The sequence below is a fragment of the Marmota marmota genome, unplaced genomic scaffold (assembly GCF_001458135.2).
Source record: "Marmota marmota marmota unplaced genomic scaffold, marMar, whole genome shotgun sequence".
Classification (NCBI taxonomy): Eukaryota; Metazoa; Chordata; class Mammalia; order Rodentia; family Sciuridae; genus Marmota; species Marmota marmota.
This window is the reverse complement of record NW_025999900.1, coordinates 45,382,091-45,402,509: the sequence shown is the minus strand read 5'-3', so window position 1 is coordinate 45,402,509 and position 20,419 is coordinate 45,382,091. Positions and strand designations below refer to the sequence as shown.

General features: G+C 39.9%; 1 protein-coding gene across 36 annotated transcripts in view; it reads right to left on the bottom strand.

The window, feature by feature from the left end:
- Positions 1-20,419, bottom strand: part of Nrxn3 (neurexin 3) — a 1,555,288-nt gene that overhangs the window by 1,110,520 nt on the left and 424,349 nt on the right. For all 36 annotated transcript variants that reach the window (XM_048799086.1, XM_048799081.1, XM_048799099.1 and 33 more), the window contains one exon: positions 340-641. In XM_048799086.1, the coding sequence (XP_048655043.1) occupies positions 340-641 (302 nt within the window). The remainder of the gene's footprint in view (positions 1-339; positions 642-20,419) is intronic.

Genomic DNA, 20,419 nt, shown 5'->3' with positions numbered 1-20,419 from the left:
ATGCTATCCCTAATTGAATTTAACAATAGCATGATAAGATTCAAATGTAATTAAGAAAATGATAAAAAGGAAAGCAGAATTAAAAGGATGAAAGTACTTATCATTTTTATTATCTGTACAACTATTTTTTTTTAAATAACAAGAACAAATGGAGAATTGAAGACTCGGGAGAAACATATTGTAATCGTTTTCCTCATGGAATTGCAAAGACTGGAAAAAAGTTAGTTTTTAATATATCCAAACCCACATCTCTACCCCTCTGCACCTCACCAGTCACCTGCTTCACAAACGTTCTATCTAAGATGGGCCTTCCAGGCACTCTCTCCCCTCAGCCATTACCTGCCGGAGGTTGCGTGTCACTTTGACATCATGCCAGGCGTTGTCGTTGAACTTCCCATTCACTGGCTCCACAATGGCCTCAAAGGCCCCGGACCCCAGGTTAATGACCAAGGAGACCGCACCATCCTTCAGAGCCAGGTTGACATAGTCAGCCGACTTGCCCGTGTGCAGGATGAGCCCGTTGCGCTGCCAGGTCTTGAAGGAGAGGGTGATTTCATCACTGCTGCTCTGGATCGGGTTCTGAGACAGGTCGTAGCACAGGTATTCTGAGCCTCGGAAAGTGGCCACATTCTCCTCTCGGGCTGTCGGAAACAAAAAGCAGAAAGCAGTCAATCCTTGACTGGCAGGTGTCGGATCTATGCAACCACCAAGGAGAACACAGCCCAAGAACACTAACCCCTGTCCTTGCACTGATACCAACTCAGCAACCGCCCTGGCTTCTACATGAAAATCAGCAAACCTAGCAGAGCATCTGGTGGGGGAGAAACTGTGTGTCAAAACAAGGGTAGAAGACAGGCAAGATGGTGCAAGGGAGCTTGCTGCCTTCCCTTCCAATCTTCTCAAAGAAACACCTAAAGAGAAATTTCATGCAAAGTAGTCAAGTGAGGCTTACATTGCTTTTGCTTCAGTGATGGCTTTTAAATGCTTGTAGAAGAGCTGGTTTAGAATAGATAATTAACTGTGCTGACAAAGGACTCTCTAGCTCTAGGTACTTTTTATTGACCAATAACTAAAAATCAATTACCCTGAAAGATTTGGCCCTGGCTTCCATCTATCAATAAACCCAGCTAACTTTGGTTTCTATGGTAAAATCCTGAGCCCAGTGAGTTGTGGCTGAGTTATTATATAGGAGGTTGAATATGAGAAGGGGACCAGGCAGTTGAGGAAAGGGGAAGAGAATGAAATTGTTAATATTCTTTAGCAAGACAGCAATACCACTCTTAGACTCAAGCAAAAGGAATTTCTGCTTGTTCGGGGATCTCCTTTTAGAGGGCCCTGGCTGGACATTTCCATGGCCACAACCCTCCGCCAAAATTAGGGGTTCACAGATGGCATTTCAAGGGAACCTATACTCTCTTTTGAGATCACATTTCAGACACTGAGATCCTGTAATTCTCAGCCTCCAAATCCCCAAGCCTGTTTATATAGGCCTCTTCTCTGGCTTCATCTTTCTGTAGGTATACCAGGGTACCAACATCAATACCTCAAGGTTTATAAGGGGAGATGTGGGAGACTATTTGCAAGAGTGTGGATGGGGTTTGATCATGTAGGCTGGGTTATCCACATGCATTTTTGACTAGACCCCTTGTGATAAAGGGCAGAGCTAAAGGTGGGAAGGGAAGGTGGGTAGCCAACTGACTGAGGAGCAAGAGGAGACTGATTCTCCTTGCAATGCTATTTCTTATAAGCAAAACTCTGAAGAATCCAAAAGTTCCCATTTCTGGAACCTGGTCTTCCAGGGAGTTACAAAAGTAAATTTGACAAAGTAAGAGAATAGGGATATGATTAATCATTTGTTTATTTGACTTATAATTTTGTTATACAGAACAGGAAGTACAATTTCCCTTCTTGCTGGTTAGCCTCACTTAGGTTCACTACTTCATACTAAGGTTGGTCAAAAGCTATCAAGAAGCACCTTGTTAATGGAAAAAAGAAATAGCAACAATAGAAGTCTATATATGCAGATTTCCATCTGCAAAGTGAGGTTGAAAGAATTCTATTTTCCCTGCCAGAACTACATTTCAGTACTGTTAACCAAAGCCAAGTTCCCTCAGCTCAGATCCCTATCAACCATCACGGCCCTACATCAAATACTTAAGAAAAATAAAATACATATTTTCTCATCACAAAGTAAGAACTGCAATCACTCTTATACAACCACTCACTACATATTGTTAAATTAATCATGGTATCATGACACCATTAATACATGGACCTCAACTTCATACTCCAGAGGGTTAAAAAAGAAGATGAATTTCTTCTGCATGTTCCAGAGGATCTCAGTGGTTCTTACCTGCATACTCTGTTTATACACACACATACACTGGCATAAGCAAAGGGGCCTATTTACCTCTAACTGACTGCAGTCTAGCTTCTCCATGTATTCAAGAACAAGTACTACTTAGCACCTAACTCATGTCTGATGTGTTTTATCAAAAATAGCACCCCCAATCATAAAGCAGAAATTCAACACAGTCTGCATATTTGAAATAGATCCATCTAATCCTCTACTACCCTGTCTATCATCGTGATCTCTCCTCTCATTTCTTAAGAAATGGCTTTGTTAAAATGCAATGGGACATCAGACCTGGAGCTGAACTAGAGTACATGACAAATTAATGCAGTTATCACAGCTAAGCTCTTTTCCTAGAGTCATGGACTTGCACAGAGTCTATGTGCATCCTTAATACTACAAAAGGTATACTGGTGGTCATCTTCTATATATATCTCAGTTACACCTGTGTGCCTGCGCCCACTGAAGTAAATGCGCAAGGAGAGGAGTGCCTATGAAGAGAAGCTTACATTAATCATCGAGCCTCTTGAAAAGGGAAGCCTTGACACAAAACAGCAAGGCATCAGGAGATTATTTAATGTGCTATGTGATGCTTAATATTTTTCACATAATTAGAGCATGGGATATGTCAAAATAATAAATTTTAGTGTTACAAGGGATTTTAAGGATTGTCTAATTTAATGCTTTTATTTTATTAAGGAAGAAATTGATGACTGGGAATGAGTTGCCCGAGATGACCCAGTTAGTTTGTGGTACTCCAGACTTGAAGCATCTCTGGACTTACATCTAAACAGCAGTTACAGGTCCCTCCACCATCACTCTGGATATTCCCTTGCTCCCATTCTACTTCTCCAAGGCTATGTGTGAATGATTCCACGGAGCCGTGGGCTTACAAACTATCTGAGAGCTTGGATAAATGAAGCCAGAAATAAATGCCTCTCTTCCTGTATAAATCACACTTCCTCACCATAAGAAATATTTCCCTTTCCCTCTGTGTTTAAAATAAAAGAACTTGTTTTATATGGAAGATTATAGGAAAAAATAAATGACATCAACAAAGAGGAGGATATCACAATAAATAAATAAGATATTAAAAAGAACAATGAAGAAAGGAAACTGTCTATGTAAATTACATGCATATTTATGCTAATATCCATGCAAATATACCAAATAAAATTTTATGTAGCCAAGTGCCTTCCTTTGCAAGTATCTAATAGAAATAGCTACAACAGTTCACACCCTTCTTAATCTCTCCATTCAATGATTCATTTTCTCAGTTTATCTGTTCCCTGGGCCAGAGATGACCAGGCATTTCCTACCAGGAGCTCTCCTTCCTTAGTTTTCTTAACAAATAATAAACAACTGAAAAGTCCTCTCTGATTCACATTTTAGATGAGCAAAATTATTTCCTTTGTGATTTCTGGGATAATTTCCTCCTGAGTATTAGGAAGAGAGACCCAGCAAGGCAGGACCCAGTCTCAGGAAATAAATAAAGGGCTACAAGGGAGAAAGAAGAAAGACCTTGAAGAAATTATTCTTTTGGACACTCACATCTGACATACTTTTTCTCCGAAGATCCCAACCTATCTCAATTTCCTTCAAGCAGCTGAGCCTCAGGCACTTTCTTATCACTTTGAAAACCATACTAAGTTGACAGTCAACATAACCAAAAGGGGAAAACCATATAATGACAGGTACACATTTCTAAACCCATTCAATTCTCCAAACCCTCCATTAGAAAAAAAAATGTAATAGTGCCCCAAATCTATTTTTTTTAACATGGTGTTGAGACTGAAAAGGAGGTTAAAAAGACAATGCAGTCACCTTGTATGTATTCAGACTAAATAGCTAGAAAAGATGAATGCAGGGGATTATGTAACACAGTGCACAAGAGCTTAGCATACAGCTATGGCTTGGCAAGAGAGACAGAAGGCACTGACACAGCTAACTGATACTTAGCTTCCTTGAAATTAGATCACCCCAAAGTTTACAATCAATTGCATGTAAAAATAAGAACGCTATTCTCACTGCATGAGAAACAGAGCTCAACTCCATATAACAACAAATCATTTACCCATTATTTGTAAGTGTCCAATTGATTAAACAGTAGATGTAATCTAGATATGTATAATTCAGAGATTTTTAAATCAGTATGTATAAGATATGTAAAGTACTGATTTTTCAAATGGCTTGCTAATTGAAGTACTGATATATATGTAACATTAAGATATTTACTCAAATTTTTTTCTCCAATCTTCCCCCCAATAAACAGCCAACTACTGATTTATATAATAATAGCTGTATTTTTCTGAGAAGTTTCAAAGTAGAGTAAAATATCCAATGTAATATTTTCTTACTGTGTAATATAAAAAGTGTGGGCAGCTGATACCTGGGGGCTTGGTATTGTAAGGACCCAAACAATGTTTGAGATCAGGAAATTTGGATTTTATGTTGAAGGTTATGAAGAATCATTGCATAATTTTACTGAGAAGAATCCAAGATTATGTAATCCTTTAAAAACATACTTGAACCCCTTTTCTAGGATGCCTGGGATTGTTCAGCCTGAATGTTGATACAATTTCTGGAGTGAGGTTTGCATTTCACCGGGCAGAAATGGAAGCAAAAGATTCCTAGCAGAAACAGCCTGAGGAAAGGAGAGGCAGAGATTCTGGCAAGCCAGAAACCACAGGGGGAATCCAAAGTGTGGATGCTTAAGATCAAGTACAAACAAGGAAAACCAAGGACCAGTGGCAAAAATTGAAGGAAAAGGACACAGCATTAGACAAAAATGGCTCAAAATGAGAACATGTCAGGTCCGGCTATAAAAGCACTCTTGGGCCATTTGCAGACATTCACAGCTTTTTAATCATATCATATATTTTTAAATGCTTTCTTAATTATTATTGGTATTCTTTCAATACTCTGTGAGGTCAGTTTGTTGTAACCAATGTGAGAAAACAGAGGCACATGGAGTCTGGATAGTTTGTCCAATCCACTAGGAGAGCCAGTTCCAAATCCTGGGGTCATATTGATTCTTATTTTATTGCTTTTGCTACTCCAACACACCCTTGCTTTACCAGGAGATCAAATCCCCAGTAAAGGTACCTAGTACCCTATATCTGAGGTTCTGGAGCTGCAGGAACTTCAACCTGTCAAAAGATGAATGTCAATAACAAGGAAAGGGGCACCCAGACAGTAGGAACCTAAGCAGGGAAGCAGGGGAGGGGGCTGACTTTGGCTCCAAATTCTCCAGTACCAGGTTGGAAAAGGTCAGACACTTGGAAGAGCCCATTAAAATGCTGACCCCTCTGGATGGGTGGTAGCTAGTGGCCTTGAGCAGAACACCTGCTGTGCTCCAGTGATGGAGTAAGAGCCAGTTCAGTGATAATGAGCCTGAAATGAAACTGCACTCATCATCTCCATCCTTTGTCCTTCAAATTGGCCACAGGCTGCAGTGAGGTACTTCATCTGTTCTGATGCAAAGATAACCCTGGCTACCCATCCTAGCCTGGCCCACCTAGACGCTAATGAGGCACAAAAACCCAGAGACTATTGCTTCCCTCCCTGCCAGATATAGATAGGATGGCCTTTGGTCCTCAGGCTAGCCTGGGGACTCATTTCCTCTGATTGCAGGAACTCAGCAGGAGCCAAATGGGCCCCTGTACCTTATGGGTTATGGGTTTTCCTGTTGTGAACTCACAGATGACCAAGTCTTTCTGGTCACTGTTCCCTGGCCAAAGAAGCCTAGAGGAAGACAAAAGCCATGTGTCCAAGGCAAGGGTATACAATTACAGATAGAGAATAAGTCTAAAAGTTTATAAAAATTCTGCTTATTCCCGGGGTGGTGGGGGGGCGGATAGAGGGAGGAGCTCAGAGGCAGGGCTTCATATTCAATTAATTCCGAAAGGTGCCTTGGGCTGAAACAGCAATTAGACCACTGGTCTGGCAAATAAATAAGGCAAGGCAAGTGTGAATTTGTTCTTGCACAATTTTGTTACCTTTCCGTGCAACCTGCTAAGAATCCAACATGCAGAACCAGAATACCTACCACTAAGGGCTTCTTAGGAGCTGTTGGCAGACACTTGAATTGTCTATTGGTTTGTACAGTGATTGTCTTTACAAAACCAAGGGGAAGGTAGAAATTCCTTTATAGAGTAAATTCTCTTGTATATCCCCTAATAACATTTCTCACTAGAATTGGGAAAGAACACACCAATGGAGGTACAAAGACAAAAAAACTGTACAAGTGACTATATTCTTGGTTCTCCTTTCCCATTTCCTTTATAGTATATTTTAGGGTCAAAAAAAAATCTTAGGAAAGATCAAACTGCAGAGCCATCCCCCCCAGACAAACGATGGCATCATTTACCTGCCACGTCCCATCATACAGGTATCTTAAAAGCACAGAGTACCAGCAGACAGGAAATTGTGTTGCTATGAGCAAGCCACACTACAAAAGAAAACACATAGGAAATCTGACCTCCGGAGGCCATATCCAACCCTTATCCTCAGACTCTTTGTAGGAAAGATGCAGAGGAGAAATAAATGGACTTTTCCACGCTGCCTGGGTCACTCACTAGCCTGCAGATGCTTCTTGAAAGTGATGAGAAGGAAAATAGTAAATCAAGTTGTCACTTGGAAAATAAACAGCCAGCATCCTGGTGAGGGAAGCTGCCTCAGTCCACAAAAGAATGGCCTGGAAAGCCACGCTCCACTGAAATCACTAGAAAGCTAATGGCATCCTGAAGACTGCATTGCTTGCAAATGCATTACAATAAAAGTTAAATTTTTCTTCATCCATTTAAGGAATAAAAGATTCACAGGTGCCTACTATGCACCAGGTGATGTGCCCGGTGATGAAGGCACTTATGTCACACAGCAACCCCAGGAGTAGGAATAATTAGCTGACATCTTACAGAAGAAGAAAAATCACAAAACTAAATAATACAGAATGCCTGCAAAATGCCAGGCCCTGACAGGTGCTCACATTGACAGGACACGCTGTGTACCTGGACTGCAGAATTGATGCATGGATTGTAATAATAAAGACTTTGAACTGGAAGACCTGGATTTGACAACCATCTCTGGAAGGAATCTATATCTATGGATCTAATCCTTAGCTTATCACTGAATTTCTCTAACCCTTAGTTTATTGCTTTACAAAATGGGAATAATCAAAATACATCTTTTATAGAGTTGTTGTGAGGCGTGAGCATTGACCCAGCTCCCAGCTGTAGAAATGTTAGCTATCATTGTTGAAAATTCAGATACAAAACAAGTAATCACAATTCAGTGTAGTGAATGTTTTATAGGTGACATGGGCACCCAGAAGAGAGAGTAGCTGACCCTGGGTGTTAGGGAAGGCTCCAGACAACAGATCAGACTTCAGATGTCTCTGGTAGTGTAAGAGTTCACTTGTAAAGGAGGACTAACGCAGCACATTCACAGGTGTGCTCACTAGAAAAGTACAGGGTACTCAGGGGATGCTGAGAAGTTCCATGTGGCTAAAGCCACGGGCATGTGTGCAGGGTTCAAGATGCAGGCTGGGGTCATAATCCTTGAGCACCAGGAATGGGAAAGCAGCCGAAAAGAATTTTGCCTTTTGAGTGGCACAATGAGACTTGTATCAGAGGTTCAGTGGATGGACTATAGACCAAAGAGGTGAAGAGGGATCCAGGGGACACTTCCAAGGATGAAGAGATTTGACTAAGAAACAATGTCTGCAATCAACGTGCTGCACATGCTTGCCTGCCCACTTATAATAATTTATGTAACATGCTGTACATTTTATTTTCACTTAACCACCAGATCCATACAAGTAAAACTGTAATTATGCTTTTTTTTCACTGCCAGCTTCTCATTTTAATTGCTGGTCAGTCAATCAAACAAGCATTAAACACAAATAGTGCACTCTGTCTCTGGACTGGGAATCTATTTTCCTGTCCATATGATTCCAGAAGAATATTTTCTCCCCATCCCCTGGAGCAAAGAGTTTTCACCAAATAGCAAATGCTTTGACCTTCCCTTTATTCATTACTTCTCCAGTAAGAAAAGAAGTGATTCATCTGCTTGGTAATATAGGAAGGGTCCGATACCCATAGGATGGCATTCCTTAATCATGTGGTCACTAATCCCAGGTGACCTGTCTTTCTCCCTTTTAGACCTGCCCTTCCTCAGCTAGGGAATTCTCTAGGGTGCCCTGATGTAAGCCCATAGTAGACTCTGGCTGGTGGAAGAAGGCTGGCTCTTTTCCAATCTTCTGCCTACTGCTGAGTGGATGAGTTTAATTCAGAAGGAAAATTCCAAGGAAGCTAAGCTGACCTCAAGTCAGATTCTCTAACCTAACTGGTAGCGATGAAGCAACCTGCACTGATATCTGGAAACTTGACTTGACCTTGGATTTGACGCTTGTGTCTTTTCCACAACTGCTTCAGAACCCAAAGGGGAATACTCAAGAAATAAAGGATATCAAATGACACCTAGATTGCTTCTATAATCCAAAAAGAGAGACATATTTGGAACCACTGAGGTCAATGACAAGCACATTTATCACTAATTTTAAAGCTAGCACTGTGCACAGTATTTACCAAAGATATTGTCTTTTAGCTATACCAAATAGATATGCAATTAAAATGGTGAGGAATTTAACCAGAGTTGCCTTCCTAGAGGTAAGTTTTTTAATAAATTTTGTAATTTTTTATTTTAAAAAATTACAGAAAATCTACCACTCACCCACAAATCTCGATATTCTGTCACTGTTTTCCTAGACCCCAAAGAATAATCTGCATGTTTATGGTGTTTTGTCAACCTGCTTCTTTTTATCAAAGTTACACAATAACTAAGGCAATTATACTAGAGTACCTTACACCACGTTGTGATTCTGCATTCTGCAGACTAAATCCCTCTTTAGTTGAGGATATTACAAAGGACATGGAGCTAGAGAGGAGAGGATAAGGGACCATAATGGTAATTTTTAAAAATCAGTAACAATAATAAATATCCATAGTGAACTTAGAGCAGAAAATGAGACATTCATAATGCTATTTGTGGGTAGGGATATTTTGTTTGTTTGTTTGTTTTTTTAAAGAAGCACACACTTACCCTAATTGTTTCCAAAATCAGATATTCTATCTACACATACATGTTCAGAAAGGAATACATAACTCATAAAAGGTTTGCAGAATTTTGGAAAATGCATACTGATATTTCAGTACTTAGAAACAATAAATATGGACTTTTGAACAGATATGGACTTTTAAAATATTTATTTCTATTAAATCTCACTTGGTGATGGAAACACGTGAAGAATCCTCCATCACAGATCATCACCACAGTGTAGAAGAAATGTTAAAAGATGTTCCCAGATACCTTCTGCCTCGGTAAATCTAAAATTATCTTATTGGTAAAACTCTCCACCTTTAAGCATCCAGAAAACAGTAGGTATTATGAGAAACTTCCTACAGATATTTCAGGAACCAAATAATTTTGGTCCTAAAAGAGGAAAGTAGGATGTGGAAAGCTACTAAACTTCAGCTAAGGGACCAATGGGGAAGTTGAAGGTGTTGTCTACACGTGCATTTACCCAGGATTTCCTTCATTCATCTCCAAATACATAGGAATGGTAAATAGAAATTGTAGGTGACTGATAAAGTTTAATAGCTCCCCTGATTTTTTCACACATGCACACACATATGTATACATAGCGATCACTAATCATTATATATTACAGCTTTACTGATATGTGACAAAAATAGAAACACATATAAGAAATATAGCTGTCAAGTTCAGGTAGTGGTTCCTTCTAGAGGGGAAAAAGAAACAGAGCTGGGTGGGGAAGGGGTTCAAATAAGACTAAGTCTTTATAAAAGAATATAAAGCAAAAAAAAAATACCAAATATAAGCGTCTGTTCAATCTGAGTAATGGCTAACCCAATGTTAACAATATCCTCTGCAGGGCCCATGCCTTTGGTGTTTGGAACATTTCATACTTTTTAAAAAAGTTACATGTCTGCAAATGATTGGGAAAAGACACTCCAATCACTCAATCAACCTGGAGTGATCCTTTGATTATTTTATAAAGGATGTCAACTCAGCAGCCTTATGCTATAAGCAACAATTTTCTGGAGCTTTTCAAAATCTCCCATGTAGCACAGATAGTGTAAAATAAAGATGTGCAGAATTAAATTGAAATGCCATTGAATTGATCACAATGATTCAAGTCTTTGGTTTCCCCCCCCGTCCCTCGCCGCCTTCTCCCTTCCCAGAGCCCCACCATACTGGGTCTGGGCATCACAGAGCTCAGCGTAGGCAAGGGAATGCTGAGGTAAGCTAAGGGACCCCAAAGACATATTAACTTGTAACCATGTGATAGTTCCACAGCAAATACTGGACACTGACCAAGGCTGGAGTCTGGGATGTGTCACGTGGACATCTGCCACAAACCTGGACCCCCCTTTTTTCTCCAGAGCAGACTAAAATCATGCTAGTTCTTTAAGAAAGTCCCCACTGAGAAACATGAAACTGTACCCACCCCTTTAATCTCCCCCTGCAGGGGAGGGCAGGCAGCCCAGGCCCTCCTTTTTTAGCACTGTGGGCTCTCGCCTGCAAGTCTAGACAGAGTGGCTTGTTAAGAGGCCCCAGAGTCAATGCCCTGGACAAGATCAATAAGGCTTTTTATGACACAATGAAAACTTTCTATTTTGTTCAATGTGGCTAATCTACCATTTCTGCAGTCCTCTTAAAGATCTCAGTGCCAAGCGCTAGAGCCCAGGTGACTAAAACCCTGTACACAGACACTAACTGGGAAACTTTGCCGATGCCAAGGTATAAATCCCAGAAATCTGGGCTGTGCCTTCTAGGTGTGCGTTTCCTTTTCCTCCCAAGGAAATATAAGTGGTAATGAGAACATGGAGGTGGATAAAATTAAAACCTGCCCCGTTCCAGGGTTTTTGAAGGGAATGCTAACCCCCAGGGCCTAGAGCAATACAGGATCTGAATGCAGAGGTGGATAGGGGTAGGATCCACTGGAGAAGGGACCGGAGGGAGGCTTCTCTATAATGGACATAGACTTAAAAACCAGTGACCCGATTCAGGAAGCCTAAGTCAAGGAGAAAATCTTTAGTGATTCCAAATTTAACTACCAATAATGTGCATAAAGCTAGAATATAGTGTTTATTTCATTTTTACCATTTCTTTATCTCAAACTAGCAGCAGAGTCGTTTTTAGGGACAGAAGTTCAGTGGCTTATTTTTCCCCATAGTGTGAAAGGACAAGAAATTAACATTTATTGAACCTGTATTATACTATGGGCTTTTATAAAAAAAAAAAAGTTTCCATACAAATTTATACAGCAGGTTCCAATAGCCAAGACCTATTCTGATAGTTCAACATTACAAAAATGCAAAACACCTCCCCGCTAGAACCTAAGTAATAGTAATAGAAATTATATATGTGTGTGTTCATATGTCATTTGAAAGGGGAATATTTTATTGGAATACTTGGTATATTTCTCATTTAACCCTCATAAAAGTCCTGTGAATTAAAATTTTGCTACCACCACTTTACAGATGAATAAACTGACATTCAGAAGGATTAAATTCTTGTATAACAGCACAGCTAGTAAGAAGCAGATCCAAAATGCAAACCAAGGTCAATCTCCAAAGACAATGTATTTTCCATTAGACCATGCTGCCTCTGTATAGGGTTGGGTATCTTTTACAAAAATACCTCTCAATATTACTCATGGAGAGATGAGCTATCAAGTTCTTTGAAATATAAAATACACATTTACATAGCATGTCATGTATCCAAAACCACTTTCATGTATCCAAAACCACTTTCATGTACATTATCTAATTTTGTAAGGTATTAAGTGCCTTTCAGCAGCTGCTACAGAAACCCCTGTCTGTTCAACAAAGCTAGATTTTCTGCACTTAGATGTATTAACCATAAACTTTGGGATGTGAAGACAGATCATAAGACTGACGGGGGGAAATCATGAGAATCATAGACATTGGCAACACTTGAAAGCGATAAATGCCAAAAGAAATATTATGTGAGCATAAATTGAAAAGTCCAATTTTGATGCATTGAATCTAAAATGGCAATCCTCCTTTTAAGTAAGAAGGATTCCCAAACCACTACAGAACATTTCTCCAAACAACTTATTCAAGACCAAATCACTGGATGCTGAGCTGTGGTAACAGAAGGCTACTATCAGAAATATACTCAGTACTTACACCAACTTAGTTGCAAAAGGAAGAAGGGTAGTTGATTTGTGATTAAAAAGGGCACATAATACTGCGATTAAAAGACTTTCTGAAATGGAGATTCAAATTGTTTTAATTTTATAGCCTGTACAGCCATCAGCAATGGATATTTACATTTTCTGTGATATTTATTAAACTAAAATTCTCATCTTCTCCAGAAATACTAGATGAGATTCATCAGTGATATTTTTATCCATGTGTTGTGAGAAAACAGTCATGATTTGAATACATCAACTATGGTATGAAGACATGCATAGGAAAATCCAGACTTATAGAAATAGAAGTGATATTTGTACATATCACCAGTTGGTCAAGATTTCTGACCACAGTTGTATGGGTGAATGAAACAGAACAAAGTTAGGAGACTTAATTAGGATAAACAAAGTCATTGCCCAAGACTTAAGACAATAAGGACTGGTGGCTGATCCCTGCCTGATGAGGTAAAATCTCCAGGTAGATATCAGCTAAGATGCATTTTAATATAAAAGTTGAAATCAAAGAAGAAGTTGATTGGACCTGGTTCTCGGATTGAAGACCTAGAAACTTAGTTTTATCTCTCTCCAGGAGTGATCAGATCCTGAGAGGTTGACCGTGCCAACTAAAACGAACATGAGAGTGAAGTAAACATCAGAAAGCCATTACAATAATTTACAATGAAAATTTACTATAAAAAATCCTCTAGTCTCATTTGGATTGATTTGTAAAATGTTCTCTCAGGTAAAATTTTCACCAACCCATGATTCAATTGGAAAAATAAGGAAAGTGTAGCACATTTTTATACAGCATTCATTTAACAAATATTTATGTCAGATCCTCACTCTACCAGACACTGTGCTAGACACTGGGAAAGTAATGAAAAATGGATCCCTACAGGACCCATGTGGAATTTTCATTCCATTCCTTTCTATGTTTTTGGTATTAGAGCTTCCTATCTTCCAATCAAAATGATTATGATAACTGACAGAATTTGTTAGCTGGTGGGTGTCATTATTTGGAAATTTTTTTAAAAAAATAGCCAACCCTATTATGCTCCTTCTCTTTTGTGTAAAACTTTTTATTTGTTAACAAAATCCAAAAGTTCTACATACCACAGAACCAAAGAATCTTTTCTTTGTGTGTTGTTGGTCCAACGTTGGCCAAAATATAGTGCCCTTCTGAAGAGGTTCAGAAGCATCACCAGATGCTTCAAATAAAGTAACCAATCATCCCAATTTGTCTGGAGCTGGAAAGTGTCCCATAATATGGAATTTTTAGTGCCAAAATGGGGATAGTCTTTGGACAACCAGGATGGTTGGTCATTCTACCATGGGTTACATGTCAGATGGTAAAAATGATGCAGATCAAATCAAAGGTTTCAATTAGATAGAATCATTGGCAAAGAAAGGAAACAAATTCATGGGCAGTTCTTATTTTCTTACCATGTCAGTCTTGACACTCCATTTTTTGAAGAACTAATAAATCACATTAATGACATAAGGAATGTATTTGTGATTATGGTGTATTCATTTTTCACTGATTATTTTCTAGAAATGTTAAACAAAAGTTTTCTTAAGAATAACCCAAGCTCCCCTTGAGGGTTCAGAAGTCTCCTGGATTTCACATCCCTTGGAGTCATCTACCTCATCACCAATTTTCACTGGGCACCTATGTGAATAAACACCTTTTGCTTTACGATTGTTTGAATTTAGGATCACAAGCATCCTCTGTATTATAAGCAGCTAATTATGTTGTATAGAATGATTTATGCAAACAGAAGTGTTCCCTCAGGGACAACTAATATAACTCCAGGAACAGACAGAAACTTCACAAAAGCTGCAGAATGACAACCTCTGGGGACGCAGGTGTGGCTGAAAAGGTCTTTCTTCCATCCCCCAGTACTCCTCCCCCTCCTTCCTCTCACTGCAGCCCCACTACCTATGCCTCACCAGTGAAGACCACCCACCACTAAGGCCCTCTTTAGGTACCTTTCAAGTACCCCTCAACGACACTGGGGCACTTTACAAAAGAGCAATGATGTCCTACCAGCCTCAACTGAAGTAGAAAAAATAAGAAGACATCAAAAAAGAAAAGTGGACAGATAGGAGCTAGAACTTACTGCCACTCTACTGTGAACCTGACACAGCAAGAGCCCCCCCACACACACACAAATTGCCTTTCCAACCCAATAGTTCTCTTAGGCATTATTATGCTGCTTTACATGCCAAAAAATGTTCATAGTTCTTTTGATGGGGGGTAGTAATGATGATGATGTCAGTGGCAATGAATGGTTCCAGCTATTTTTTTTGTTGTTGTTTGTTTGCTTATTTCTTTGTTTTGGTTTGGAGATTTAAATGAGGGGAGCTTTACTACTGAGCTACTTTTTGTTTTCTTAATTTGAGACTGGGTCTCCCTAAGTTGCTTAGGGTCTCACCAAGTTGTTGAGGCTGGCTTCGAACATGTGATCTTCTTGCCTCAGCCTCCCGAGTGTCTGTAGCATTACTACACTTGGCACCAGTGAGAGCCAAATAAATATGGCTGACTATGTGTCATTTGAAGGCTTTAAGCTTGCACCACTGTGCCTGGACAGCTATCATTTCTGAAGCTGACTCTATCAGGGGCTTTAGCTCCAGCATAGTATTATGCAGAGGATCTTTTCACACAATCGTCACAACAATATATTGTTATTATTATCTGCAGTTTTCAAGAAGAAAAGCTAAGATTTAGGGGTTCAAATCTATCCAATTAGAATAATAATAATAATTTGACAATGAGGGAATTTAGAATTAAGATTAGACTTGGCTCCAACTCCATCCTAATTGTTCCTCCCACTGCAAAAGAACTGGGTTTCAAATAAAGTAACCAATCATCCCAATTTTTGGCCTGAGATCAGGAGCTAAGCAGCCCACTGTGTGATCTTCCAGGGCCTCAGTGGTTGCTAATCTGGACAGCAACTCTCTTCCAGTCTTTTTTTTTCAAACTATCACCTATCTTTCTGGTTCCCTTATTTATGACAAGATAGAGGAACTACCAATATAACCAGATTACATACCACGCATGGCCAACTTTTTCTACCCAAACTTCTTATCATATCCAAGCATGACTACACTTGGCACCAGTGAGAGTCAAATAAATATGGCTGACTAGGTGTCATCTGAAGGCTTTAAGGTTACTCATTCTATCATGTATTCACTCATTCAGCAAACTTTATTGAGAGTGCTTGACATATGCCAGGTCAAGGGAAAAAAAATGTAGTCCTGTCAGAGTTTAGCATGTTTTGTTTTTAAGGTAGGCAAAGGTGTCCTTAAGACAGGTCATTGTGAAGTGATTTGAAAACACATAAAGAATCATGTAACTCCATAGCATCATTATTCAGACCATTTATTCACTTTTCCCCCATTTTAGAAGAGACCCGCTATTTCTTTAAAAGCTCCATAGTATTCTATCATGAAATTTTTGATGGACAGGTTATATGGATGAATTCAAAGAATTCTGACTTTAGTTTGACCTGAGGGCCATTTTAGAGAAAGGAATTAACTAGTTTTCACAGCCATGTCCAAGGGTATATACACTCCTGGTTTTCTAGTTCTCAGACACAATTGGTAAGATGAAATATAAATATTAGCAATGGATGGTCCTTTAGAAACTACAATTTTCTACTTCTTTTTTATAAGCATAGCATAGTTCATTGTTTTCCCAAAGTGATTGACAATAGAACCAAAACCAGAACCCAGACTTTCTGATGTTTATATAAGTGAGTTAAATAATCATGGTGTGGACACATGACAAGGGACAACTTTAGAAGTTTGTTATGCTGGATGCCTAATTCTCAATTGAGCCCCTTCTCCAAGGTCTCCTGTAATGTGTGTCTCATGCAGAGGCACCTTTTTGTCAATGCCCCAGTATCTCTGAGGGGCCCTGGGCAGCATTTTCCACTGGAGAAGGGCTACAGGTAGTAGTGGGATGCTCAGAGCTTGCATAATAAGCCACTCTCTTGACACGCATGGCCTTCCCACCCACTGAGCTTCTCTGTTCTATATCCCTGCAGCAGTGTAGACTCTATGGATTCAGGAAGGGAAAATGGCTTAAAAGACTCGAATCCAATCTCCTGGAGACCTTATCAGTGGTGTACAGTGTGTCTTCTGACAGCTGACCTTTCCCACTGCGCTCAAGTCCAAGGGAAAAAACAATAGCACCGGAACAATTAAAAAGTATAAAAGAAGAGAGAGGGACAGAATAGAAACTCTAGCCTCATGCAGAGCATTCTAACATAGGGATTTTTAAAAATAAATGAATAAAAGGAAAAAGGGAAAGATGATGAAACACAAGTCAAGCCAAGACAGTGAAGAAGGATAAGCAAAAGAAGATTGGATTCCCCCAGCCCTCTTTTATTTCTCTCCCTGATGGCTGCAGTAGGCATGAAAAGGCTGTTAATAAATCTGAGAACCATGTTGGCAGGGGAAAATAAAGAGGATAGGAAAAGGAGGTCTGGCATGCAATGACTTGTGCTGTATAAAATGTCTCCCCACTCTCCAGGAGCCCTGACGGGCATCCCAAGTGCTGAGAATGCTCTTAACTTCAGCTGCTCTCTAAATAGAAGCTCCTCCCTTCAATAATGTAGGCAGCCAATCCCTTGGCCTGGTATCTATCCCACTGCAGAGACAGCCCTCTGGAGGTCCCGTGTTATCACTGCTTGGCCATTGCATCCCTTCCCCATTTCATCTGAAATACACGGATCTAACATTAATACAGACTATCTGGGGGAGATATGTAAATATTCATCCACATAGAGGTCAGAGCATTCTCAATGTTTTGCAAAATAATTAATTGTAAACAAACATATAATCCTGAAAGCAAAGAGAACAAACTCTTTTGTTCTAAGTTTGGGTATTTACTTTAAAGGAAAAGATACTGATTCATTCCTTCAGATCTTGGGATGGTTTAGGAAATCATCTGTAATGATTGCTTTCTTCAGGTCTATGAGAGATGTATCTCATTTCCCTGTCCTTGTGGACAGACACTGGTGCTTTACCAGAGAGAGCAGGAGCTCTGTCTCCTCATGGCTGGAAAGGTGAAATAGAGGCATGCACTATGGTTAGACCTCACCATGTCACGAGCTCCATAAAGGGAGGTAAACATGGGAACAGTCAGTGTTGCTGAAGGTCAAGTTCCTTCTCCCAGTGTTCTAAGTGGTTATCTTGATTTGATTACTCCGTGTGGTTTATTCCCTTACAAGTTGCTTCGATGGCTGGACTGTGTAATAAGGAAGCTACTGGTTCTGGAAAGCTGGCCACATGCTGAGCAGCATGCTCACCTCGTTGCCTGGACTATCTCACTGAGGCATCACAAATGATAGATAAGTGCTATTATAATCTCTTCTATGAGTGTGGGTGTTGAGGCTTTGTGACCTGTTCATGGTAAAAGGAATAATCAGGGCGCAAAACTAGGTTTGGTTGAAGCCAAAGCTTTCATTCGTCCCTTACCATTGCCCTATACTGTCTCACCAGGTAACCTTGAGCCTCATATGCACGTGAAATGTGACTGACAAATGGATACCTGGTCTGAAGCCTTGGGGACTACTTTAGCCTTCCAGGCATTCAGGCCTGGGGAGGTTCCAAAGTCCTGAATGAATTGTCCAGTGTCATCTCTTCTTCACATGCAATGAAGGAATTGACCTGTATCCTCCCAGCAAAAAGCTTCCCTTTCAGCTCCTGTGTCTAGGACCTTACCAGATGCAGGAAATCCAGCTAAGTCTCAGAGGTACTTGCCTCCTTGGCAGGTACAAGGAGGTCAGCAACTATTCAGCAAGGGATATTAGCATCCCTGGTCTTCTATCAATCACAAGTGAAAACAAACAAAACAAAACAAAACCCCAAAACATAGCCTTAACTTCTCCTGCAGAAGATAGTACTGGTCATGGCATCTTATCATATTAATACCTTTGGGAGTAAAGTCCTATGAGTGCCTTGATTTGGACTCCATTACCTATAAACTGTGAGGAGAAAAATAATCCCTTGTGATTTTTCGATAAGTACAGACACAAGTTTGTTTGTTTTGTTTTTTTTCCTAATTTATGTTCTTCACAACCAGAAGGAAACTGAGATCTCTCCAACTAAACTTTCTTATTTGCAGCTAAGGAATCAGGAGATTTGGGTTGGGCCACAGAGCTAGTTAAATACAGACCCAGGAAGGCTCCAACTCTATCACCAGAGTCCAGGGCCAGGGCTACCTCCACTTATCTGCTTACTAATCTCTGAACTCATCCAGATCTTTCTCTTCCTATAATGACCAGTTGACTTTGATGGGTCCCACAGTTTTCTTCTGGGAAGACCAAATGAGCCTCCTTCCAGCAACAGAAGAGCACAACCCCACTGTGCAATATCCAGGGCCACACCTGTCCCTATACAACGGGCATACTGGACCCCCTGCCAGACCAGCTCTCAGTAAAATCATTCAGCGGAGAACTTTTTCCATCTCCTTCTCCACCTACATCTTTTCTTCTCTCTCAAGTGCTTGATAAGCATCCGTTATACTAGGAACATGACAGATACCACTCTGGGTGAGGGCAATTTAATTTTTTAAATGAGGGGGCTTTGATCAATTCAATGACACCAAGCCATAATTATGGAATTTTGAGCCCCAGAGGGTATATTTTTGTGGCGTGGGAGTTTTATAGAGTTCTTTAAATCACAGCTGATAGCAACTGCCAATTCAGATTCTATAACACGTAGCCAACTTCTATTTGAGGATCTGGCATTTTGACTATTCAGCTATACACATAAAACAAACAAGTCTGCAGGTATTGGCTCCCAACTAAGTCCAGAGGAAATCCAACTGTGGGTTAAAAGTCAAAGGTACAATAATCAATGACTCATTGAGGGTCAATTGGGTGCCCTCTACCAGAAACTTTTTTGCCAATCACTGCCTTATTATTTCCCAATTGGGGTGAGGTAGGGTAGGGCTAGTATAGCAAATTGTTTCTATGATAGTCTGGCTATCTACCACAAATGAATGGCTGACTTCCCTAGCCTGTTGTAAATGCTGTCTGCACAAGGAAGCAAGGGACAATGTCCCCAAACAAGTCAACTGACAATTTGAGTTGTTGGATGTCCATGACACAAGGAATTTTTCATAGTATAGAGATCTCCAAAGGCCTTTCTTAAGTAAATAGTTACCCATTTTAAAACAACTCTTCCTGTGGACTGGACAGAGGGAAGGATTGATATTGCAAACCACTGAAGAAATATATAGAACAGAACCACAAATTCTCATGAACTCCTAGCTCTGCAGCCCCCGAGTAAGAAAAACAGAATCAACAAAGAAAATGCAAAAAAAGAAGGAAGGCAGCATAATGGGGTAGAGAGGGGGAGCATGGGAGGAATAGACAAAGTCTAGATAGGGCAGAGGGGAGGGAGGGGAAGGGAGGGGGCAGGGGGATAGAAATGTTGGTGGAATGTGATGGACATCATTATCCAAAGTATATGTATGAAGACACAAATTGGTGTGAATATACTCTGTATACTATGAAAAATTGTGCTCTATATGTGTAATATGAATTGTAATGCATTCCACTTTCATATATAGAAAAAAATCTAAATAAAGAAGGAAGGCAGAGCTGAAACATTTTTTTTTTTTAATTTTTTATTGTGGGTTGTTCAAAACATTACAAATTTCTTGACATATCATATTCCACACTTTGATTCAAGTGGGTTATGAACTCCCACCTTCACCCCATACACAGATTGCAGAATCACATCAGTTACACATCCATTGATTTACAAATTGCCATCCTAGTGTCTGTTGTGCTCCGCTGCCTTTCCCA